The sequence below is a fragment of the Sorex araneus genome, chromosome X (assembly GCF_027595985.1).
Source record: "Sorex araneus isolate mSorAra2 chromosome X, mSorAra2.pri, whole genome shotgun sequence".
NCBI classification, from domain to species: domain Eukaryota; kingdom Metazoa; phylum Chordata; class Mammalia; order Eulipotyphla; family Soricidae; genus Sorex; species Sorex araneus.
The window spans coordinates 280,128,554-280,155,957 of record NC_073313.1 but is presented as its reverse complement, the minus strand read 5'-3'; the positions used below and the strand labels follow the sequence as shown (position 1 = coordinate 280,155,957).

General features: G+C 41.0%; 1 protein-coding gene across 2 annotated transcripts in view; it reads left to right on the top strand.

The window, feature by feature from the left end:
- The window catches only part of FSHR (follicle stimulating hormone receptor), a 206,800-nt gene that overhangs the window by 123,528 nt on the left and 55,868 nt on the right, over window positions 1-27,404 (top strand). For both annotated transcript variants that reach the window (XM_004618594.2, XM_004618593.2), the window contains exon 3: window positions 27,162-27,236. In XM_004618594.2, coding sequence (XP_004618651.2) covers window positions 27,162-27,236 — 75 coding nt within the window. The remainder of the gene's footprint in view (window positions 1-27,161; window positions 27,237-27,404) is intronic.

The following is a 27,404-nucleotide window of genomic DNA, read 5'->3' as shown; positions in this document are numbered from 1 at the left end:
GGATTCCCTAAAAAAGGCTGTAGGCTCCCACAGCCCAGGTTCTTTGATCACATTATGTGTAATTGGGCTCACACCGAGCTCTGAAAGTTCAAACCAGAGTAGGAGCAAATCTTCATGCAAAGGACGCCTGTGTCTGAGTTTCCGGTGACATGCTGTCTTTAAGGCCTCAGTAGGACTTTGTAGGCAAGAAGCAAGTCAAGATTGTGATATGGAATTATCTTCAACCACAAATTCAGATGATACCTACCACTGCTTAATATTTACAGGAGCTGTTGCTTATTTACAGGATTTGTTTAAGAGGTCAGTTTTCCATAAAGCGAATGTCCTTTGCACTGGGTTTATGCTGAAACAAAGGAAATTGGAGATTTATGTCTATTTATCTCAGCTTAAATCACAGTCAAACCAGTAAATTCCACTTCAGAGACCTTTTGGTTGAATCTCTCTATTTTCCTAGATTGCAGTCACTGGGTACATAAAGAGATTATGATTCCATCCCCGTCAGAATCACAAGCAAGCAGAGTTGCAAACTATACTTGGGATGGGTTGATGCAGCCAGAGCTCTTAGCTCTAAGAAGTATTTTCCTTTCTGAAGTCAGAATAAAATGCACCTCTAAACTTGGCAGGAATGCAGTCAGAAAGGGACATATCCTGTTCCTAGCTAGAAATCACAATAATATTTCTCTGGTCTCAGCTGTAAAAAGTCAGGTTCACTATCCTCAAATCTAGTTTTCTCCATTGCAGAAATATAAGAAGGGCTTGGAATAACACCCTTTGTTTTGCTGATGCCCAGGGCTTACTCCTGGCTGGCTTGCAGGAGTAAGGTGAGACAGGTTTGGGAGGTTGGTGAACAACATGCAGTTCCATGGATCATAAGAGGATCAGATGAGTGCATAGGAAGTGCCTTAATCCCTGTACTATTTCTCAGGCCCCTTGGTATGCTTTTAAAAAAAAAAATAAATAACTATGATTTACAAAGTTATAGATAATTGTGTTAGGCATATAGTGTTTCAACACCAATGCTACCACCAGTGTTCCCATATTCTCTCTCCGCCCCCACCCATCCCCGTCTGTCATCTTGACAGTCACCTTACAACATTTCAGTGGCTGTAGCTTAGATCTCCTGCTTCAGTGTTGCTGAGTCTGTGTTTGGGATGTATGCTCTTTAAATGCTCTCAGATGTGCTCTGTTCTTTCTTTACATATACTGTTGTCAAATCACAGAGCAGGCTCTATCTGGTCAATGAACTCAGTGAACTCGTGGCTGACACAAAACTACAATTGTTCCCTGCCACAAGGAACTCTTTTATTTAACTAATGCAAATGGCAGCATTTAATTGAATTAAATGTCACTTCAGCCATCCATCAGTCCTCATAATCTTTACCTCTTTGCTCTTAACCTACTTCTACTCTGCCTCTGGAGTCTAGAGGTGACCAAACTTTAAGACATGTTGGCTCTTTAGAGTTTAGAAAGCTGTAAAGAGGAAGCTGGTGGAATTAGAGGGACATCTTAATAGACTCCGTGCGTGTAGGAAGCTGGGGTGTCCTGAGCACAGAGCTGCCTCAAAGCACCACCAGGTGTAACCTCCTCCTGCCCCCCCAAATGCTACTCCAATATTCACTAACGCATGGGTAAAAACTAAACTCTGCTATATTTGGAAGACTCCAAAATATATAATAAACACAAACACTTGTATTTATTATATATATATATAGGGAGGTTCATTAAAAACAAACAAAACCCAAAACACATTTCCTAGTATAGACTCCCTGGGCTAGAATCCCTTTTGATTCTAGGATATTTTGCTGCTATATTTCCAAGAAATCCTAATCTTGTACCTTCCTGAGATTGAGCCAGATTTCTTTTTAGGAACGTGGCCACACCCAGTGATGAGCAGGGTTTACTCCTATATCTGCACTCAGGGACCACTCCTGACAGGCTTGGCAACCAGGTGGTGTACTGAGGACCAAGCCTGGGTTAGCCAGGTGCGAGGCAAGTGCCCCACCTGCTGTGTAATTGCTCAGCCCCTAAAAAATTTAAATGAATTAATCAAGGATTGTATGATGACTGAATTAATTTGTTGTGCAGTCAAACAGCCTTTTGAGTTATTCATGTTTCTGGAAAAGAATTATAGTTGCAATTACTCCCATTTTCAAAGCAATTTTAATTCTTTAGTAATAGCTCTGGATTTCTACATAGCAGGAGGAGCTTCCTGACATCTCGCTCTGAGAAGCCAGACTAAGCAAAAGGCCTGCTGTCTCTTTTCAGAAACAGCAAAGGCGTGTTCACTGTAGCATGTAAACATTTTGTACTGAGTGAATTCCATTTCTATCCATACTCATCACAAATGAACACCATCAAAATGCTCCAATACATATTCACGGTGTGCTTCCCAAAGGCACTGTATGAAAAAATCAGAACTAAGCACAAGGCACAGATCTGTTTCATTTAATTAGAGTTTCAAAGAAGCCTAAAAAGAAGGTCTGGATCTCCTTAAGTGTTCTGTCACTGCATGCATAGAGCTGTCTTGCAATGTCAGGTGCACTGAATTGAAAATTATTCCAAATGCATAGTTTTAAGCCCTGAATGCTATCATATACAAGAAAAGAAATCTAGCCATTCATATTCTGATTTTGTGCCAGTGTCCTCTTCTGCCTTATAGAGAGTGAGGGCAAAAGACTGTTTGCCCTGAATCAGTGCTGGAGTTCTGACTTAGTGCCATATCAGGAAACCCCACATTGCTCTCACCATATCCCATGAGTGTGTACTCAGCCTTCATTTCAATTCTCTCTTATTGTCAGTATATTTACCATCTCTCCCAGTCTTTAAACTTGCTTTGCTGTTAGTCCTCAAGAACTTCTCTGCCAATCAAGTCAGACTCCATACGGCTTCATGTTCCCCGACCATTCCCTTTATTACCTTCTCTCCCCTTTACTCATGATGTGCCATTTGCCTTCACTGCTATTGTATCTCTCTCCATATATAAATAAATTCAGACTTAGCAAGTTTGTTGTTTTCTTTACACATATTCATTGAGCATCTACTATCTGCCAACCTCTGGAAAGACAAAACTGACCAAAATAATGGCCAGAAAGATAATACAGAAGTTCAGGCACTTGCCTGACACTAGGCCAATCTGGGGTCAATCCCTGGCTCCAAAACTGAAGAGCTAATACCAGTTGTGCCATTATGCCAGAGAGAGAGTACAGCAGGTAGGGTGTTTGCCTTACATACACCAAATTCAGATTCAATCTCTGACTCCATAGATGCTAACATGAGCATATCCCAGGAGTGATTTCTTGGTGCAGAGCCAGGACTCACCACTGTTGGGTGTGACCCAAAAACAAAAACAAAAAAATAAGGAAAAAAGACTGATCAAAATAGGGAATCTTGTCCTTATAAAGTTTAAACCCTTGCAGCATAAGACAGTGAAGAATGCGTTTTAAAAAAAAATCAGGTCCTTAACATCAAGAATCGGATGATAAATTCTGAGAGGTAGTGGTGAGAGTTTGTTATTAAAACAGTGGAAGATATTGGAGCTTGTACCTGGTCCTATATTTGCCATTAAGATTTAAGTGGATCACATTGAACTGACATCCAATTCCATGATTCTGTGCTTCCTGGAATAAAAGTCAAAAAGAGTATGTAGGGGTCAGAATTGGCAGAAGGTGTTATCTTTGTGACCTCTGGCTACCTTGCTGGTGGATGCTATATTGTATTAACATTGCCATAGTAATGAATTCACCAGTATTTACCATTTCAGTGACCTCTCACAACTTTTCTGGTGGCACCAGACTGCATCTCTCTTTTCAGGATCAGTTCCTGTGTACAGATTTCTGATATGAGCACCAAGATAATAGGTAAATTAATTAGTGGCAAATCAAAAATACAGTAGTTAAACACAGCAGACAAACAGAACCAAGCCCTCTCAATCTATTTCTGACTACTAGCAAGCAATGTACTCTTGTTAGCAGTAATTGTTAATTTAATAATATATATCTTATGAGTCCAAAGTTAACATCATATGTGGTCAAAAACTGAAATATTTTTCTCTAATATCAGACACAAGCATGGATGGCCCCTCTCAACAGAATTATTCAATGTAGTCTTAGCTATTATGAGAACTTTCCTAGTATCAGATAAGAAAAAATAAAATTGGTCCAAACTGAAAATCAAGTTAAGCTTAATTTAATTGCAATTTAACAGTCAACTGCAAGTATGACTGTTTTAATAAAACAAGCAGAAAATTCTAATTTTTCCACCAAAAAAACTTTGAGAAACAATAAATCAATAAAGTTAAAGGTTCAAGACAATATGTAAAAATGGTTGCATTTCTATATTCGATCAACAAAGAGAAGAAAAATCATAAAAGCAAACTATAAAGATCAAAATAACATTATCTAAATGGTCATCCTACTCAATACATTATACACAATCAATGAAATCCTCCTGAAGTATCAAAAGTCCAACTACCAAAGGTATAGAATAAACATTACTAAAGTTTGTATCACTGTATCACTGTCATCCCGTTGTTTGTTGATTTACTCGAGTGGGCACCAGTAATGTCTCTATTACACTCAACCCTGAGATTTTAGCAGCCTCTCCTTACTCGTCTTTCCCAATGATTGGAGGCCCTTTCAGGGTCAGGGGAATGAGACCTATCATTACTGTTTTTGGCATATCGAATACGCCAGAGGTAGCTTGCCAGGCTCTGGCATGCAGGCGGGATACTCTCAGTAGCTTGCTGGGCTCTCTAAGAGGTGTGTATATATCTGTTACTATATTTGAGATATGAATATGCCACAGGGAGCTTGTCAGGTTTCCTGGCAGATAATAGATGCTTGTCAGCTTGTCAGGATCTCCAAGAGGGAGAACTAGGCTATTAGATGTCACTTTCGGTAGCTTGGTTTTATAGTCTCTGGATGTTGGCCATTGGTGTTAAAGGCCAACATCCAAATGATCTTACATAGCACCGGGGGCAGTTTTTGGGTGTGACCACCTAGCTACAGGAAAACGGGGGATCTGGGTGGAAGAGGCCCAGTCCTGATTCGAGCAGCCTTGGAGATCTTGGCCCTGGGTCCTGCACACCTGGGTTCCTCTGCCAGTTTCTTCATGCATGAGGCTCATCCAACGTGGCATGTTTGTATGGAATCACTAAATCAAGAATAGTCAAAGCAACTGAGGGCGGTGGGTGGGTAGAGGGAGGCAAAGTAACACATGCCCCAATTTTAAACAATACTTTAAAGCTATAATAATCCATTCAGTGTGACATTGAGATAAAATCAGACACTCAGATCCAGAAGCAAACTCTTAGAAATATTGATGGTTCCCTTACAACACAGAAGTCAAGAAAATAAAATGGAGAAGACATATATGCACAAAATTCAACTAAAAAGAGCCCGGCAAGCTACCGAGACTATTGCGCCCACGCAGTAGAGATTGGCAAGCTACTCGTGGTGTATTGGATATGCCAAAATCATAATAAGTCTCACGATGAAAGATGTTACTGGTGCCCGATCAAACAAATCGATGAGCAACAGGATGACAGTGATACTCAGATATTAGACCCAAATCCATATACACAGGATTTAGATATTAGATTTAAATATATAAATACACAAAACATACTGTTATATTGACTTTGGTGCTGTATTCAATAATTTAGTTCCAGTGGCAAGGAAAATAAAAGCTCAAATAAATGGGATTACAACAAACTGAAAAACTTCTGCACTGGAAGTTTTTCCACTGGAAGCTTTTTAGTTTGATGTAAACTGTAGCTACTAAATTGAATAAAATATTTGCATACCATACTTCTGACAAAGGGTTAATATCCATGATATATAAAGAATCTCACAAACCTACAATAAACAATCCCATCAAAAAATGGGGAGAAGAACCAAACAGACTCTACTCCAAAGATGGCCAACAGGAACATGAAAAAAATGTTCAGCATTACTATCAGGATAATGCAAACTAAAGTGGCTATAATCCATCACCTCATACCAAATATGAATAGCAACTGTCACAAAAACCAAAGAATAGTGCTGGCAGGAGCATGGAGGAAAAGGAACCCTTATTTATTGTTGATACAAATATAAACTTGTTCTGGAAGTTCTATTCTGGAAAATAGTGTGAAGATTTATCAAAGCATTAGAAATAAAACTACTAAGTGATTCAACAACCACTTCTAGGTATATATCCAAAAAATACAACAACAAAAATTAGTTTTTATATAAAATATTACACCTATATACATGTATAAACACAGACACAGTTCATTGGAGCATTACCTTTTTTAATTGAATCGCTGTGAGATACAGTTACAAAGTTTTCATACTTGAGTTTCAGTCATACAATGATCAAACACCCATCCCTCCATCAGTGCACATTCCCCACCATCAATGTCCCCAGTATTCCCCTCACATTCCTCTCCCTACTTCTATGGCAGACAATTTCCCCATACTCTTTCTCTGCTTTGGGGCATTATGGTTTGCAATACAGATACTGAGAAGCCATCACGCTTTGTCTATTATCTACTTTCAGCACATATCTTCCATCCTGAACGATCCGTCCAACAATCTTTGACTTAATGATCCCTTCTCTGTTCCAGCTGCCTTCTTCCCCAGCTCATAAGGCAGGTTCCCAACTATAGAGCGATATTCCTGGCCCTTGTGTCTACTGTCCTTGGGTGTCAGTCTCATATTATGTTATTATATATTCCACAAATGAGTGCAGTTACTCTATGTCTGTCCCTCCCTTCCTGACTAATTTTACTTAGAATGATACTCTGCATGTCCATACACATAAGTAAATTTCATGACTTCAGCTTTCCTAACAGCTGCATAGTATTCCATAGTGTAGATGTACCAAAGTTTCTTTAACCAGTCGTCTGTTCTTGGGAACTCAGGTTGTTTTCTGATTCTGGCTCTTGTGAACAGTGCTGCAATGAACATATAGGTGCAGATGTCATTTATACTGGCAGCACTTATTTTTATAATCAAAATACAAAAAGAACCTAAAGCTCAGCAAGAGATGAGTGAATAGAGATGTGAGACATATCCACAATGAAATATTACTGGGTTATAAGATGAAATCTCACCCATTGCTATAATATGTGTGAAATCGAAGACATCACATTAAATGAAATATTTAGAAGGATCAAGACAAGCCCTAGATAATCTGACTCCTATGTGAGATATAAAGAAATAAAGTGAGGAAATTCAATATCCAATGAAAACAAACTCATAGACTCTGATCACAAAATTGTGGTTACCAGGGTGAGTTTGGGAGGAGTTGGCTGAAGGAGTCCAGTGGTGGAGGGATGCTGGTGCCTGGGCGGTGAATATCATGTGCTGACACTGTATTCCTAAAACATGAATGTCTTTATTCCTATAAACCAAAGTTATCTCTATAGAGAATTGTCTTACTCTGCTGGTTTGAGGTACAGGGATCCATAAGATACTCAAATTCCACATTTGGTTTTAGTATGCCATAATATCTCTATATCTACTTCTGCAACACTTCCTGACTCCAAAAATAAACTTGACTGCATTGACTCAGATAAAGCAGAAAGTTTGCTTAGGAAGCATCCTTCAAACCACATTTTCTATTCTCTCAGAAGACTCTCTGCCTTCCTTTGGCAACCCATAGACTTGCCAAGCTATAGAAACAGAAATATCCTGCCCTTAATGGAAGTGGTTTTGGTTCATTTATAATCATAAAATAATACTTATCCTCAATGTGATAAAAAGTGAAACCTGTTTTATATATATATATGTTTATCAAACAATATAGAGTCATAAGGAATGATTTTGCTTAACTGCACAATCAAATATCCACTATCAACATACCATATTTTTTTCTGACATTTAAAAAAATGTAGGAGATTGAAACACCCATGGTCTGGGGGAAGAGTAATCACCTTTTTTCATGTAACTATATGCTGGAAATGTTATAGAGGAAACTGATGTCTGTTAGAGTATTTCAAAAATGAGGGTGAGAACCCTGCATACAAAAAAACCTATACCCACCCATGAGTATGATATGGTGGTGGGTATGTATAAGAAGGATCCTATGGGGAACACAGCCCCCTCATTAAGGCCTTATATGATCTAGAAATAACACTGAGATGATGCTTACAATAGGATAGGAATTTTTTTTGTAATCATTTTGGAAAGCTGATGAGAGAGGAGAGCATCATTTTTCTTTTTGCATTGCTCCATGCCCCTCTCCATTAAGGCTGAGTCGGAAAAGCACTAAGGCAGAGGACTCTCAGTGCTGGCTGAAGGCGGAGTGTGTCTGCGATCTGGTATCTTTATTCTGCAAGGGCTAATGGGATATTATTTTTGCCTTGTGATTGCTTTCCATGGTATGACTTTGCATCTGGGAGTCACCTATAATTTGGCGAAAGGAATAATCACCTTATTTCTTCTTTTCCCTTAATGGGTAAAGACATGAAGCGAATTTTTAGATAGCCATTATAAAATCACAGTAGGTCACAAAAGTGACTTGAGCTCCAGAAAGGCTCTCGCAGTGCTCCTCCAATCTGCTCCCCCGGGCCCCATATTCACAATGCAAGCTTTATTCCACATAGAACCTCCTGTCTCCTGCCCCATCTGGTTTAACCATTTATCTGACCATGGAATTCTGTTGTAAATAAGCTTTTCTTCTTTAAAATAGAGACTGACTTTTAATAAAGGCACTAAAATGTACTTAGATGATACAGGGTGCAGGGCCAATTAGGTTCCCACGGTGCCTCAGACCATGCATTCCAGGCCAACCTTGTTCCAGAACATTCCATTTCTTCACAATTTGTGCAAAAGCAGCTCCCCTGCATCTATCTCTCCATTAGCTGCCTACTTCAGTAACTGTATTTCAACTTGTTGATTTTTAGTCTTTCGTTTTGTAAAGTGTTTAGGGAGTAGAAACAAAAACAGTCTGAACCCAGTACCTTGCAGTTCTCATCCTTTTGTTCCTGGCTTCTGAAAAGACTTGTCTGTACGTTGGATACGCAGCAAGTAACAAAGGACTCATATTCAGCTCTGGAGAGAAATTTTCTGGTTTTCTCATTTCCTCATTGTGCCTTTACCTCTCTAGCTCTCTTTAAATACTACAGGGCTTACTCAGTCATCGACCTTGTCTAATCATATCGATTGTCAGCAATTGCAGTCTAATTGGATGGCAAGTTGCTATGGTAATTTCTGTGTCATTTAAAGACACAAAGATCCTAAAAAGGGGGAAATTGCTTGTGGTTGGTGACAGAGGAAAACATAATTAGATCTACAAATTGCAAAACTAATGTATTCAAATTAATTCTGAAATCTAAATCAGGATTTGGTGTAATAAGTTAATTCCAGAATTTCTACCAAAGGCATATTTGGCCAGAATGCTTTTCTTTTCCTGCAAATGATTACATTTTAAAGGCGGGGGATGGGGGATCCCAAAATGTCCTACCTAAGCAGAAAAGAGGTGGTTATTGATAAATTAAAATTAGGTAAGAGATCTATAACTGAATTATGTGCTTGAAAGACCATTAGCATGGGGCACACTCCTCCCTCCATCTTAAACTTACTGTGTGGCCTTCTGTGCTTCATCATTTTTCAATGATAAATGGCATAATAGCTTTTGCTCCTTTATTAATGTTATCAGGCAACAATCATTTAATAAACCGGAAGTATAGGAAACCAATCCCTTACGAGAAGATAGTGTCATTTCTTATTGGATTAGAAACTCCTTGAAGGCAAAATTTGTGTTCTTTCGAACATGTCTTAAAGAGGTATGCAAAAGACTTTAATAATTTGATGCCCAAAGGATTAATGTGTGACTTATTCCTATCTCTTCCAGTTCAAATTGAGAGGATGTGACAGTAAAGACTTAGGACAATGAACCATTTGCAGTACTCAGATGCCAGTGGACAGAAACAAAACAAATGATTTACTTCAACTATGACAAAATACTCTGAAACAATGAGTGTGTGGGAAGGTTAGAAAGGGGAGATATATCTTAATGTTGAAGGATAAGGGGATGTTTTCCTCAGGGAACACTTTACAGCTTTATTCCTATACTGTTACTCAGATGTGAGGACATAGTAACCCTGTAATAAATATAAGGCAAAGGACACCAAGCTGTCACATATCACCTGCCTATTTGCATACAGTCTTGAACTATTTGCTTTGAGGATGGGGTGGGGGGGCACAGCAGTAAAGCATTGTCTTTCATGCATAAGGTCTTGCTTCAATCTTTACAGTGCCAAACATATATTTTAGTGAAGAAAGTAAGTTCTTGCTCAAGGCCCCTCTCCATACGTTTGGACAAGCCTCACACATGAAGGAACTGGCAGAGGAACCCAGATGTGTGAGACTCAGGACTGAGACCTCCAAGCCTGCTCAGATCAGGACTGGGTCTCTTCCACCCAGATTCCCCATTCTCCAGTAGCTAGGTGGTCACACTGAGGGACTGCATCCGGCACTGTGTAATCCCACAAATGGCCAACATCCAGAGATTATAACACCAAGCTTTTAACCTAGTTCTTCCTCTGGGAGAACCTGCCAAGCTACTGAAAGTTTCCTGCCCACATGGGAGAGTCTCGCAAACTCCCCACAGTGTATTCATATGCCAAAACCAGTAACAATGATAGATCTCATTTTTCTGACCCTGAAAGAGCCTCCAATGCTGCATTGTTAGGAAGGACGAGTAAAGAGAGGCTTCTAAAATCTCAGGGCTAGGACAAATGGAGATGTTACTGAGACCGCTCAAGAAACTCAATGATCAACGGGATGATGATGATGATGATGATAATGAAGAAAATAAAAACAAATTATCTGCTGGATGTACAGAAAAATACAAACTTTGGTCATTAGGAACTTAAGAGTCACTAGAATAACATCTAGAAGAAAATGATAACAACAATAACCAATATCATTTTTAGGGACCTGAGCGATAATACAGGGGTTAAGGCATGTGGCTAAGTTCCACACCTAAGTTCGATAGGGTCTCCCAAGCACTACCAGGAGTGATTGCTGGGCATAAAACCAGGAGTAGAACCATAAGAACCACTGGGTATTGTCGCCCAATTACATAAAATCAATTCCATTTGTGTATCAATTCATAGTTTGGGTAATATATTTAATATTTAGTCCTCACAACATTTTACAACTAAATTTTATTGTCTCCTTTGGAGACACGTGGTACCAGATTCAGAGATGTTGAGTAACTTTGCTGGTTTCACAGAACCTGGTAAATCTACACATACTTACATAAATCTAGTTCTGATTTCTGGCTCATGAGATATATATGCCTGTTCCTGGAAATCACTGTTCTTAGTAGCCTTTACTATTTATACAGTTCCATCAGGAAATCCCATGTGACAGAACTTGATTGGATTCATGGGAATTCCGACCATCATCACAGATACAGATCTTCTTAGTGTTGAGCAGCTCAGTGATCAGTAACCATATAATGACAGCTTCTTCTGCTTTTTCCACTTCATGTTGGATAAAAGAGGAAGGGTAGCATTTGTCAGAAGTAAATCGAGAAGATAAGTACTAAAGTATCTTTCTTTCTTCTCCTTTCAAGAGTCATTACAAAACAAACAACTATCACACACACACATACACACACACCAAAAAAAAAAACCCTAAAACTTTTCCAACACTAAGTTTTTTAAACAGGATCTTTACCATTTATAGATATTTAAGGACACATATGTACTACACAATCAAACCACACAAAAGACCCCTTCAGAAGTTGCTAAAACAAGAAGAGAGATCTAGGTTCTCTTCCTTACTCCCACGTGACCAGCACCTGGAGTTGAAGGAGAACAATAACACTATTTTTTTTTGCAATGCTCTGACTATGTTGAAACAAAGGTTTCCAAGCACAAAAAAGGCCTGAACAGATACTAAACAAGCTTGTTGATTGTGTTTACTCACTAAACAAGCCTGTTCAGTGACCTTAAGTAGCTACAGCCAATAAATGGCATTGAAAGAGAATTCACTTATCCTTTTCCAAAATAACAGCTAATTTTCAGGGAAAAAAGGATCATCTGAAAAAGTTTCTTTTCCTGACCATATGTATAGTATATCTTTACTGTAAGTGCGTGTGTGTGTGTGTGTGTGTGTGTGTGTGTGTGTGTGCAAGTGTCAAATCTAAGGATCAACATGACGCAATGAAGCCCCGTAGTAGGATTTTTGGTTTGGTTTGCTTTGGTTTCAGTTTGGAGGGGGTCAAACGGGACTCTGTGCTCAGGGCTCTCTGCTCATGGATCACTTTTGGCCGTGCTCAGGGAACCATATGTAGTGCCAGGGATCAAACTTGGGTCAGCTGCATGCAAGGCACTACTGTACTATCCATACTATCACTCAGGCCCCTGCAGTTGGGTTTTGAAGTGGGGCAGGGGCCAGAGTTACTATTCAGAACTAGATATAAAAATTTATTAAATATTGAGTCAGTGAAAATAGGCCTCTTCACTTCTGAATTCAAAGAAAATCCAAAAATGCAGTAAAGGACAGAATGGATGACAGCTTTGCATGCAAGGTGCTTCTTATGAGGGTACAACAGTCCAGCTTTCCAAAGGGGAAATAAGTCAATCAATGAGACTGAAATTGAGAAGTGGCCAAATGTGAGTTCCTTCTTGTTCCTTTACTGCAGGCCATAGAGGAGGCACTTTGGTGCCAAGAATAAAAGTTAATGAGGTAGAAAATGGAGACGCATCAGAGATAGAGTAATTATGAATTACAGAGTGAAAACAGAGCCTGGAAGGAAGATGAACACCAACTAGGGAGGAGCAGATCAGGTTGCAGGTGGAGCATGTGCATGTGAGAGACAAAGAGATCCCATAGAACATCAGTAAACAAGCTGGGGGAGGCAACTTCACAGACATACATAGGAAAATCCACCACATGTGCGCGCGCACGCGCGCGCGCACACACACACACGTGCTTAGTCAGAAGAAAGAAATCAGCCTTGGCTCTAGGAAGATCAATGATGCCCTTTTTAAGCAGACAAGAAAACAAAACTTGTCTTCTAGGAGAATAACAGTCAGGCTAGAAGTACTCTCTCACGTGTCCAGTACAAGAATGACCCAGTCACTCTGCCCCAGCAGGACTGCGCTCACAGAGCTGGTTCCAAGTGCAAGGGCCATGCCTGAAGAATGCGGCTTCTCTGAGCCCTCACCTTTGCCCCCACGCCTGTTAGAAATGGAACCGTCACAGAGGAGAACCACCGTGATGTGGCTGACTGCTTTTTGATAATAGGATCACATGTATAATTAAAATCATGGAACTCTGGGGCTAGAAGGGACCCAGAAGATATTTTAGATCCTCGGTGTTGCTTTACCAATGAGGTTTATGTTGCTGTATAAAATATTCTTGAGGACAGGGATCCTTGGCAATACTTTGCGGAGGAAACAGATCACAGAGAATTTTAGTGATTTGCCAAAGTGATGAAGACTTCTTGCCCATTCAAGAGATCTCACCTCAGCTCCTTCACCTCTGCCTTGCTAAGGGTGGCAACCTGTGCATTCAAACTTTTTAACTGAATACTTTCTCAGGGTTTGAGTGCTCATGGATGAAATAAACTCCTTTGTTAAAAAACTGTTCTTGCTGGCAAGCTGAGCTGTTACTACCTGCACCCCCACCATGAAATAACTGAAAAGAGGAGGGGAAATCCCAGTTATAGTCAACACAAAACAGGCATGTGCTGTCCCCACAAGAGGCATCCCAACTCAGAGGAAATCGGTATCATGGCAATAAGTAACAGAGAGGCACTGAATAACTGACTTCATTTTGAGAATATCTTACCATAAGTATTGAGTAAGATGACAATAATGAACTCCCTAGATGGCAGGGACTTTTCAATGGAGGAATTTAGGATGGCTTTTCCTGTAATTTATAGAGGATCCCATGGAACTGGCAGCTTTACTATGAACAATCATAGCTTTCAAGCCTTCTCCAGGAATGCAGGTCCCAGAAGGAAGACCTCTCTGAGAGGAGTTGGGCCAGGCTAAGAGAGACACATACCACCTCTCACATTCCGAGAGAGAAGCTTCTTCCTGCAATGCTATTTCTAATAGCAAGATTGGTCAGAAATATAGTTTAGCTTTGTCAGAAAAAGTGAAGATGGAGGGGGAAATATATTTGGGTGGATAGCTAAGAATATCTTCCATAATATAGCATCCCCATAATTCTCAGAAAACCCCTAAAAGTTTGGTATAATGATCCCCAGATAAATAAGTCACATGGAAATTAATTATCTGGTCTAAGGCCACAAACTTTACAGTAATAATAGACTCTGACTCCACATCTGTCTAGTTTCCAGGTTCATGCTGCCTCTCACATGTGTATATGATGATATGTGTATATATAAAAGCATTTGTATAGGTCAGCAAGTCCCTGATGAAATCAAACCATTAGTAGGATCACCCTTGTATAGCATTTGATAGTGCCTGTTTATGTAACAAATGTCTACTAAAGGTTAATTATCACCATTATCATTATTTCTGGGCTGGATAGATAGCACAGAGGGTAGGGCATTTGCTTTGTGCACAGCCGACGTGGGTTTGATTCCTCCACCCCTCTCAGAGAGCCCAGCAAGCTACCGAGAGTATCTTGCCTGCATGGCAGAGCCCGGCAAGCTACCCATGGTGAATTTGATATGCCAAAAACAGTAACAACAAGTCTCACAATGGAGACATTTTTACTGGTGTTTGCTCGAGCAAATCAATGAGCAATGGGATGACAGTGATATGGTGATCATTATTTCTACTGCCTTGAGTAACACAGCACAAACTTGCAAGTGTCCGAACAATTTACTATTCCTTATGAATTAGAGCCCTTCCACTCTTCTCACTTACCTCCCATTGGCCTAACTGAAGCTGGCAGGCCACACACAAGCCACATGAAAGACTCAATGTTCCTACACACAGTACACACTGACTTCCTTATTACATCCCCAACTCCTTGCCTTCCATTACTTAGAACTCAAAGAACTCATGTTTAAAAAATTTCTGAAAGGCATACACAATAATAAAGGAATTGCCCACCACTTTATAATTTGTAACTCAAATCTTCTTCTATCTCCATATCATTTCTTTCTCTTTACCTCCTACTCTTTTGATACCTTTATTTTAATTATCTATTTTAAGTCCTCTTTACTTTCCCAGGTGAAAAATCCTACTTAAGTTATCCTGGCAGTGATATAAGCTATACCTCTGTCTAGAAATCTATGGATTCCTTTATCAGAGGGAGGGTGTGGAGGGTGTGGAGGCACATCCAGCAGTGCTAAGGGCTAGTCCTTCTCCCTGCAGTGCTGGGATACAGTACAGTGACAGGGATCAAACCTCAAACCTGGGTCTCCTGCATGCAAATCATGTGTCTAGCTCTTTTAAGTATTTCTCTAGTTCCCGTGAATTCTTAAAGCATTACCTCTTATTTCCAACTTTTCTCCACAAACTATTCCATTTTTTGCATATTGTGTGCATAACTTTGAACATAACACAAATAAATCATTAGGACATTTTGAAATATAAAAATGACTCATGACCCTTATCAAACCACTCCTATGTCATCACAGGACTGTTAAGAACTGTTGATCTAGCAGAAACTGCAAGAAGTCATAATACTACTACTACTACTACTACTACTACTACTACTACTAGTAGTAGTAGTAGTAGTAGTAGTAGTAGTGTAAAATAGACATTTACAAAACGCACTGTAGCACTGTAGCACTATAGTCCTGTTCTTCATCGATTTGCTCAAGCCAGCACCAGTAATGTCTCCATTGTGAGACTTGTTACGGTTTTTGGCATGTCAAATAAATACGCCACAGGTAGCTTGCCAGGCTCTGCCGTGTGGGCGGGATACTCTCTGTAGCTTGGCGGGCTCTCCAAGAGGGGAGGAGGAATCGAACCTGGGTCGGCCATATGCAAGGCAAATGCCCTACCCTCTGTGCTATTGCTCCAGTCCACCTTTGCAAAAAAAGTTTAAATATTAAAGAGGCCTAAGAGATGGCTCGGGACAACCTGGTTTGATTCAATGATCCAATAGAGGCACTAGATGGACCTCTTGTCTGGAGTTGGGACCAAAATGGGAAGGAGAAATGGGCGGAAAGTAATAGCCTATTCTACACTAGTTGTCCATGAAGAATTAACAGCATACACACTGCATTATGGCTTGGACAGTTACAGACTTGTAGGGTGAGAGGGAAACTTGATCAAATGATGCACAAAAGTTCCTAAACAAAGTTTGGAGCTACTAGGACAAATCTTAGGAAATGCTGACAAGTAGAGAGGGTATGGTAGAGAAAATATAAAGCAAAAAGAGAAAAGATCGGAAAATATATTTAATCCCTATTGCTGCCATCTGAGCAGGTGAGAGAAGCCCATTAACAATGCCCTTATGCCTGCATTCACCTCTACCAAGGGAAGCCCCTGCTTGTAGATGAGGCCTCCAGGGATAGAGACGTGGAGATTGTAGCACTTACAGGCTGGACTAGATGACAAGTCTCATTCAAGAAAGGCACAGAATCAGGTTTGAGATAATGCTATAGCCAGCTTTAAGAATTTTAGGGATCTGTAGATGGGATAAGGAAGGACTCCTCTGATCCTTGCTGTACTGTTCCCCAGTACAGAGACAGTCAGTGCTGAATGTCTTGAAACTCACTGAATATCAGGAAGATATGATATTTAGTTTGCATGTGACAAGCCTTTCACTTCCACACACAGATCTTACTAAATACTTTGATAGCCCTGTGAGGTAGTTATGATTCCCATTTTACCGACAAGCATGCTAAGAATCAGATCCCCTACAAATTTCCCAGTTATACAGCCAGCAATAAAGGAGGCAGGATGGATTCAAACTCTCTACATCTCTACATCTAGTCTCCACATCTGCCCTCGTGGGAATATAAATGAGAACAAATATTTATTGAGGTCTTTGGAATCTATGTTTATGGGATATGTTCACCTGTTTTATTCTTTTTTGTTTTACACTTGCCTTCTATTTATTTAAACCATATAGCACATTTATAGAAGAATTGAGGAAATAGACTTGTGAGAGATATAACATGCCACTATATGTATATATATGCATATATATTATGTATAATTATTTTTAATTATTAAAATACAGTATGTAAATTTATTTCATGTTTATACACATAGTTACAGTAAAATGCAACATATAATAATACACCTTCTCCAGTAAATCAATTGTAGTCCATCAAATAAAGATAGTACCCAGTTAAGAAAACCTAAAAACTAGACTCTCTGAGTGATGACTGATAAAACCCAGCACCCAGTTTATTCATCTTCAGATCATAGCAACCCAGCCTAGTTCCCCAATCATAAAAGCTGCTTAATCAAAATCTGTTGAACGGTTGTTGTATTAGTTCTTCTCTCTTTCAGAGATGCACTCCCAGGTACTGCCAAACAAAGCACTGCCTTTCTGGGCTAATGTACAATTTGATTTGCAAATACTGTTTACTGCAAGTTTTCAAGAACACAGCTTTATTGTGCAAACGCAAAGGTGGAAAATCTTTTTATAATCTTTCAAAGATAATCTATTCATTCAGCAAACATTTGGCAGGCAGGAGGAATGCTAAACAGTGATGCTGCGCTCCTCTAGGAGTTCTTGGCCCAGCAAAGGAGGCAAATACAAATGCAAACACAGCGTAAAATGTGCAGGTCCACTATGGAGTGGGGTTGGGGACATAGGAGATTAGGGGTGAAGAAATAATTGGCAAAATGTATTAAGATTCGTTATTTGATTAAATTAATTCTTAAAGTTCTTAAAAACATAAAGAAATTTAATTCAATGAATATTAAAAACATGTTCATGCAGTTGATTCCTCCAATATGTCTATTGAGGGCAGAATCTAGTGAAGGAAAAAATGCTCTGTGGAGAGAGAATGAAGGAAAAGATGGGGTAGATGTGGGTGAAGAATATTTCCTATGTCAAAAGACATTGAAGACGATTCTGTGTTTGAGCCTTTGTTTTCTTCTTCACTGATGCTTAGACATAGTTTAAGTGTTAGGGCACATGCAAAGCACATGCAAGGCCCTGAGTTTGGCCCCAAGCTCATATTCCTTCAGCATCTCCAGAGTGGTCCCAAAGTACCACCAGGCTGAGCATCATTTGGTAAAGACTAACTGGTCGTAATTTTCCAATCTTGCCTTAGTCTATAAACCATAACAACTCTGACCAGAATAAGATATTCCTAATATTCATTTAAATGATGAACAAATGGGGGCCGGAGCGATAGCACAGCGGGTAGGGCGTTCGCCTTGCACGCGGCCGACCTGGGTTCGATCCCCGGCATCCCATATGGTCCCCCAAGCACCGCCAGGAGTAATTCCTGAGTGCAAAGCCAGGAGTAACCCCTGAGCATCGCTGGGTGTGACCCAAAAAGCAAATAAATAAATAAATAAATAAATAAATGATGAACAAATGACTATAACTACATAATGGATTGAAATTTATATGAAAGACCTGGCTGAATTTTAAATGCTGAGTCACTTCTGCAAATTACCAGAGACCACTTTCCTAATTACTCCTACCCCAGTCAAATATAGTTCCATATGAATATCACTTCAGTGACCAGGAGGATAACACTCTGGAGGATGGTACTGGGGCACTAATGTCCAGTATCTTACCAACTTGCATCTCCCCTCCTTTCAAGGAAATTTGGAATTTTATGTACCAAAAGAACCTTAAGTTACCTTCTCTAACTCCCAGATAAATAATTCAAGAACTCTTAGAGGTTTGCCTGTGATGTTCACTACTTTATCCTCCAGGGGTGTTTTGAAATATCAGAAGCAAGGCTAGAGGCAAGACTATAGACATTCACTGTTTATAGAGAAAGCCAAAACATGCATGGTTTCTCACATGCTCCGCAAAGATCTCATGGACAAAACTGACTCATAGAAAACTCTATCATTTGCTGGAGTTTGGGGCATTGTCTACAGAAAAGATGATAAAATAATGGTATCAGCTTTGCAGATTCTGTTTCTGAGCCTAAAGACCTTTTACCTTCATCTACCCATCCATTCACTCATCAGTCCATGAAACAATTACCAGGTACAGATGCAATTTTACCATTTAGGACCAAAACATAAAGATAGATGGGTGAGATTCTGTCCAGTAACTCAGATTGGGAAATACATTGACCACCACCACTGTCCCCTCAAAAGTGGAAAAAGTAAAACACAGCATTAATTCCTGAGACTGAAAAATAAAAAAAATCTTATGAAAATCTTTAGGAAGGAGAACTTCAATGATGAGCAAGTACGGGAAAGCTTTTTGGAGAGAGTACATGTTTTATTGTTTTTAGACAAGTATTTTGCTACTCATAAGCTGACTTATTTGAGTCCTTAATCTTTCTTTCCAGGGAGAAAAAGATAGTGCAGCCGTGAGGCACTTGCCTTACACATGGCCAACCCAGGTTCAATACCCATATCATTTCCTGAGTGCAAACACCAACAATGTTCCCTGAACATTTCAGGGTGTGGTCTCCAAACCAGAATATATTATACATATTCATATATTCACTATGTATATATACTCATATACATACATACACACACATGAAATGACTATTTTTAAACGAGCTAACATCACCTTCCACCTCCCTCTCATATCTGCAGTTGAGACCATAAATTAGAAAATGCCATCTTGAAAGAGAAAGCCTCAGTTTACCCTTGCCAACTGCTGTGAGCAGTCTGGCTTTTGGCTTGCCCATCCACATTTTTGGCTCCCTGCAATTCTTGGACTTATTCTGGTAAACAGCAGTTAACAATTGTTCATCATAAAATTCTGCTCATGGGGAGACTAAGATAATGGACAATGCCTGAGGCAGATGCCAGAAAGACAAACCAGCCCGACCACCTTGTGGATTCCCGGCATTCTCTGTAACACAAAGATCCGGTTTTCCTATAAAAATCTCCCAAAAAGAGACAGAGTAAACTAAGTCTTTTTTTTCTTTTCCTTTATTTTTGGGTCACACCCAGTGATGCACAGGGGTTACTCCTGGCTTTGAACTCAGGAGTTACTCCTGGTGGTGCTCTGGGGGACCATATGGGATGCCGGGAATTGAACCCAGGTTGGCCATGTGCAAGACAAATGCCCTACCCGCTGTGCTATCGCCCCAGCCCCTTACCTGAGTCTTATACTAATTTCCTTCCCCCTTGGGGAGCTCCTTTCTTTTTCTCTTCTACTTCCAGTAAACCTTCCTACTTTTCAACTGAGTCTGAACATCTTCATGATTTAATATTTTCATTCTTGAAAGTATTGAAGAACCTGGGAACTGTGAATGAACAGAGACCCGCTGTCTCTGCCTCATCTACATCAATCTGAAACTATCTAGCTTCTTAAAAGTGTTTCTTGGCTTATTTTCCAAAATAACATTTTGGTTACTTTGACAGATCTCATCTGAGGGTTCAGCACTCCAGATTACTAGGAGATCTGCTCAGGGGCAGGATTCCATCCGGGGTGTATCCTTTCCACAGCTAGTCATCCAGTTATACAATCACTCCGCTCAGTGATTTTCACTGGGGCACCCCAGGGCAGGGTGGGTGAGAGCCCTCCCTGCCCCAAGGGACCCAGCCCCAGCAGCCAATCTCCACTACCCAACCACTGCCATGCTCCAGGCTGCTTTCCACACGCTTGGGTTGAGCCTCACACATGAGCAAAGTCCCACAGAGCACAGGTAACATGGAACTTTGTGATCTTGGACTCTGGGCTCAACAGGACCGAGGAGCAGAGATCCTCTGTCTGCTTCCCCCAGTCTCTGGCAACACAGGAGTCACACCCATAAGCCACCTCCTGCCTGTACCAGATAATCTCCTTATCGGCCACCCTCCAGAACTCACAGCTGCTTCTCCCAAAAGGGAGCATAAAATGAGGCTCCCATATCCATGCCACCAGACTCCCTCACCAGGCTGTTTTCACTCGAGGCACTCCAGGGAGGGGTGGGTGAGAGCCCTCCCTGCCCCAAGGGACCCAGCCTCAGCAGCCGACCTCCACTACCCAACCACCACCACGATCCAGGCCACTTTCCACACACTCAGGCCGAGCCTCACACATGAGTTAACATATTCCTGAACCATGTGGCCACATCATCATAGAAGGAAATATATATGCCTCTTGGAGATCCTAGCAAGCTACTAAGAGTATCCTGCCCACACAGAAGAGCCTGGCAAGCTCCCCGTGGCATATTCAATATGCCAAAAACAGTAACAATAACAGGTCTCACTTCCCTGACCCTGAAAGAGCCTCCAATAGTTGGAAAAAACAAGTAAGGAGAGGCTGCTAAAATCTCAGACCTGGGACGAATGGAGACTTACTGGTGCCCGCTTGAGTAAATCGATGAACAACAAGATGACAGTGATACAGTGACAGTGACAAATATGTAAAGCTTTTTATCTTATATTCATGTGGTGGAGAGGAAGATATGATGTTATCATTCCTCTAAAGAACTTTATACTCCAAACTAAAGATCAGTACTACCAGTACTGATCTTTCACCTGAGCCTCAGAAGTGCAGTGTCTCGGGCCCTTGGAAAGCCTCCCCACTGAGAATATGCATTTTTAATAAGACTTCCAGGGGAGTCACAATTATACAAAAAATCGAGCAGCACTATTACCGAATGTTATGAGAACTTCATCTCTGAAAACAAGCGTTCCAGATTGGGATCCCCGCCCCCCACCCAAAGGGCATCTGCCTATGTTTACATTGAACAGTTTCCAAACTTTGTGATGTTAAGATTTCTTTATACTCTTAAAAGTTATTAAAGACCAAAAAAATATTTTGATTATGTGTGTTAAAGCTACTGACATTAGAATAATAAAAATGAAAACTGAAAAATGTATATTTGCTGCTCTATTTAAAAGCAATAAATATCCACATGAAAAGATAGATGCAGACATCATATGAAATAACCATCTTTTCAGAAAAAATATATTAGTGAGAAGAGTGCCATCATCATCATCATCATCATCATCCTGTTGATTGTCGATTTTCTTGAGCAGTCTCAGTAACATCTCCATTCATCCAAGCCCTGAGATTTTAGCAGCCTCTCTTTACTCATCCTTCCCAACAGTGCCGCATTGGAGGCTCTTTCAGGGTCAGGAGAATGAGACCCATCATTGCTACTGGTTTTGGCATATTAATACGCCACGGGGAGCTTGCCAGGCTCTCCCATGCAGGCAGAAAACTCTTGGTAGCTTGCCAGGTTCTCTGAGAGGGAGAACTAGGCTATAAGATGTCCAAGCTTCCGGGGAGCTTGGTTTTATAGTCTCTGGATGTTGGTCGTTGATGGGATTACACAGTGCTGGGGGCAGTTTCTGGGTGTGACTGCCAGGCTACTGGAAAATGGGGGATCTGGGCAGAAGAGGCCCAGTCCCAATCTGAGCAGGCTTGGAGATCTCAGCCCCGGGTTCCGTACACCTGGTTTCCTCTACGGTTCCTTCATGCATGAGGTTCCTCTGAACTCATCAGAGTCTCTTGACCTCGTGCCTGGCTGTCTTCACCAGGGCCCCTCGGAAGGGGTGGGTTGAGTTTTCCTCCCCACCCCGAGCAGAGCCCCAGCAGCCAAAGCAATGGCAGCCTAAGCAATGTCAAATATTACAGCAAAAACATGCAAGTACAAAAGTACTCAGAGCCACACTGCTCGTTAAATGGGTTGGACTGCAGCATGCTTTGCATTCAAAAGGTCAAGTTTAACCCTCAGTACCACATGGTCTGGCCAGCACCTCTGGGAACCACCTGCTGAAATAGTTGAGTCCCCCATGGTTCTACAACATTGCTATCTATTATCTGGCAAAGATGGCTAGGAATTGTCTGGTGAAGTTTGTGTTTTAGGCAAGGGAGATAGAAGTGCTAGCAGGTGTGTACTACTGGTGGGATCACAGGTGAGAAGAGTGCCGTGGTTTAAATATTTGCAAAAATTTAACATAAGAAGTTGAATTCTTACATGAATTTGTGACCTCGAAAAAAGGAGGGAAAATATTCTATCTACCCATTGCTACAGACATTAAATACAGACTAATAAAGAGCAATAATCTCTCTGTCCTTTCAACCATAAAATACCCATATCTGATATCAGGTAAATACAAGTTCCATATTTAAAGTTGTTTTTAATCATTGGAAATAATGAAGATATTCCCTATCCCTAGCATCTAAGGTGCTGACTAGAAATTCTCATTTCTGAGATCACATATTTAAAAGTTTATAAAAGGAGAGTCTGTAGAATATTTTCATAGACTCCTAGTGAGAAATTTACCATTAACATGAAGAACAAAATACCAACCTCACATGGATGTTGAAAGGATTACATGAATGTAGGGTAACCAGTAAACAGTAATTACCTAATAATTATAATAGAAAATCTAGCAGTGGGGTTGGACTGGGCTAAAAACAAAGACTTGAATTCCTCCGTGAGGTTCTTCCCCATAGTGAGCATTGCTGACCTTCCCCAACCTCCCTCTTTGAAGTTGAGGCCATTAAATAAGACCTCTGAAACAATTTAGACGTGATTTTTGACTGAATTTTCTTAATAATTTCCTGAATAATTTCTAGGCTATTTGACAAAAAATCATTTATATAAAAGGAACACTCATAACATGAATTAAGGAGAGAGAAATGTGCATATTTGCAGGTAATATTGGGGGTAACAGTACTGAGACAGACAGTACTGTGAGTGAGCAAACCTAACAGTAACCCTGGAAATTCTGTTGGAAGTCTGGAGCAACAGGGCAGGTAGGGCATTTGCCTTGCACACAGCTGACCTGGGTTTGATCCCTGGTACCCGATTTGGTCCCCTGAGCACCTCCAGGAGTAAGCACTGAGCACAGAGTCAGGAGTAAGCCCTAAGCACCACTGCTGGCATGGCCCATAAACAAGCAAACAAACAAAAAAAAAAACCCCACTATTAGATAATATGGCTCCTTCTGCATTGGGGCTTAGGGTTGAGCAACATCTGAGGTTCTTGGGGGCCACTCCTGGCAGTGCCAGGATTCAAACCAGTGTCCAGGTCACAGTGTCAGGCGAGGCAGGAGGCAGTATCTTAATCTCTGTATTAAAACTGTGCCCCACCCCAGGCCCCATTTTGCACTTAAACCCTCTTCATCATTCAGTTCTTGTCCCCTCGTTTTGCATATCTGAAACCATTGCACTCAGCTCTTCCATGTTTCTTACTACCTTCTTTCCAAGGTCACCACTTCTATTCCCCTCCTCACTCCTGTACCTCTCGGCACTGCTTCCACTTGTAGAACAGGGCAACAAAATTAAGTTAATGATCAGTACGTTCTATGAAGACAAGGAAATGAAAGGAGAGGGGAGGTTAAAGGGAGGGAAGGGAAATCACGATCACGAAATCCCATTGATCGTCGAGTTGCTTGAGCGGCCTCAGTAACCTCTACATTCGTCCTATCCCTGAGATTTAGAAGCCTCTCTCTTCTCGGCCTTCCCAATGATGCTGCATTGGAGGCTCTTTCAGGGTCAGGGGAATGAGATTCAGCTGGTTACTGGCTTTGGCATATGGATACACCATGGGAAGCTTGCGAGGCTGTCCCATGTGGGCAGGAAGCTCTCAATAGCTTGCTAGTTTCTGATTTCCTAGGAAATAAGGAAATCAAAGGAAGAGAAAGAGAGGGGAAGGAAGAGGGAGATAGGGAGGGAGAAAAGGAAGAAGAAGGAGGGAGAGAAGGGGAAGGAGGCAAGTGACTTTGGTCTGCTGAGAGCTGCAATTTTCTCTCAGGACCCCTCTTCTTGGTCTCAGAGGCTGAGTTTAAGACCCCTGCATGTCCTAGAGTGAATTAGGCTGGCCCTGTTCTGTGAAGTCAGCCTGCAGAAAACTCCATGTAGCACTTAGAAAATGAAACCAACAATTGGTCTCTGTTAGTTATAGGGAGACCAGACAAGAGCACCCCCACTATCCAACCAAGACTCTCATAAGCAGAAAAGTTTAACTACACTGATGCTTTCCCCTCTGGGTGTAATTTAGGGCTAACAATACTTGAAAGCAGGAGAACGGAACATGTTTAACACCTCAGACCTGAAAACAAAACTACAGAAGCCTGGCTCGAATTTATTGTTCAGTTTTTGATCACTGTACTATTGAGACTTATTATTCACTTTCATTTCTCAACTCTATAATCTCACTCAAAGTTAGAGCTCTCAAGAGCTGTCAGACTGTCCCCAGGTTCAACTCCTTGTTTTGTTTACTTAACAAACTAATCTTGATTGAGACCTGTTATTTTAGCAGCTACCATATTCAAGAATGGAAGTTGTGAAGGCATAATTGTACCAAATGAATCACAAAAGACACTACAGGGATGAAGCTAATCTCCCTCTATATCACAAGAGAGAAAGGACAAACTTTAATTATATATGCAGAGAACCCTATTTGGAACTAGATCTAGTCCTCCAGGGAGATCATATAGCTTCCCAAAAAGGGTAATAAAATTTGGTAATTTAAGAGGAGGGATTTTTTAAGTGATAGATACATGCTTAGAAAACAGAGCCAGTGTTCATTGGTGGGAGGGGGAGTTGCTGGGGGCGATGTTGGATGGAAAATAGTCTACCTCTCACAGAGAATAGATATGTCTGGATCTTGGGGAGATTTTAAGTTAAAAACAAAGAAACTCTTTGGGAATCTTTTGTCTCAATTTCTTTCCTTTCAGGATCATCAGCAGACTCGGGCATATCTTTGACCACGAGTTTGCTGCTATAGAACAAGAGGTGTCTATCCCTCACAAAATGTCTCCTCTGGGGCCTGAACAAGAGTAAAGTAGGGAGGGCATCTGCCTTGCATATGGCCAATGATTTTAGTCCCCAGCACCCCATTTGGCCCCCTGAGCCCACAAGGAGTGATCTCTGAGTAAGTACAGGGCCAAGAGGAAGCTCTGAGCTCTGTTTAGTGTCTGTCACCACCCACCTGCCCACAAAAAAGAAAAAATTCTTTTCACTCATGGGAACCTCCGAGACTGCCAACACCTGACAAGCCTCAGACATTCCCAGCCTCCCTGAAGGAGGCCATTGTTCCCAGCCGTCCCTCCGCTTCCCCACACGCCTGGCTCTTGATCTAGAGCAGCCTTGGAGAGCATCGGCTGAATCTCGGGCTGGAGGACAGCACTTCTGCCTGAGCCAATTTGAATGCGTGTTGCCTGTGAGAGCTCCTGAGACACTCTCAGCTGCCACATTAAAACTGCATGAGAGTCTTCCTTGGGAGGCCTAATAACAGCACGTTTCATCTGTAAGCCACTTAGACACATTAACTCTGAAAGCTGTCCTCTCCCCTCATCCACCCTGGCCTTCCACACAGGGGACGACTTTCTCCCCTGCCTTCGAATCACAAGAGGGGGAAAATGCAGGAAGATTTTTTTCTGGAAACTATCAGCCAAGACAACATTAGTGGCCAAGGCCTTTCAGTAGAAACAGGCCCCATTTGAGTAATGGCACGGAAGGGAGAGCGTTGGTTTTAATCCATTTAAAAGAGACAGAGGGCCAGAGAGGTAGTTCACAGGGCTCATGCTGTGCACGGGACAGATCAGGATTAATCTTGGGCATCACCAGGAATGGCCCTCAAGTAGAGAGTCTGGAGCGCTGCTAGGTGTACCCCCAAACAAATTAATAGAAGAGATTGAAGTGAGGGCCCCTTCTTCCTCAAACCAGGTCATCATCGAGGGCAAGTCATTGAACTGCTGCCTGTGTTGCCAGATTCAGTCTATAGCCTGTTTATTTAAAAGACAAATTATGATTTTAAAACATTTTTATTGAAATCCAATCATGTTCAGTTGTTTACTTATCTATATCTACTTGTGCACTGCAATAACAGTTGATTAATTGAGACAGAGACCAAATGGCCCCACAAAGCCCCCAAATATTGATTATCTGTGTCTCTTTCCCTCCCCTAGGCCTCGAGTTCTGATGTCTGCATGAATATCTGCTAAACTGGGATTTTACCTTGGGATTCTCTTACTGTCGCATAAGGGCATAAGGATTGTTCTCAAGCATGTTGGTTTTGTCTCATTGCAGCTGACTTTTTTGAGAGCAGATTTCTTTGATATCTTTGTGGGTCTGATGAAGCATCATAAGCACAATATCCCTATGCTTTACGTCCATGTATGGAGGAGAGTGTAACTAAACAGAATTATGTTTCTTTCTTTACAGCGAGATCTCACAAAACGATGTCTTGGAAGCAATAGAAGCGAATGTGTTCTCCAACCTTCCTAAATTGCATGAAATGTAAGCAAGAAACCTAGTAGTTTTTTCATGACTGCTGTATAATAGCTTTAAAATTTTCTTATGTTCCCAAGAGACTCCGGTTCTGCTTTCTTCCTAGATCCCCTGAATTTCATATTTAATGTATCAACATCCACTCAAAAAGGTCCTGTTGACAATATGCATTTCTGC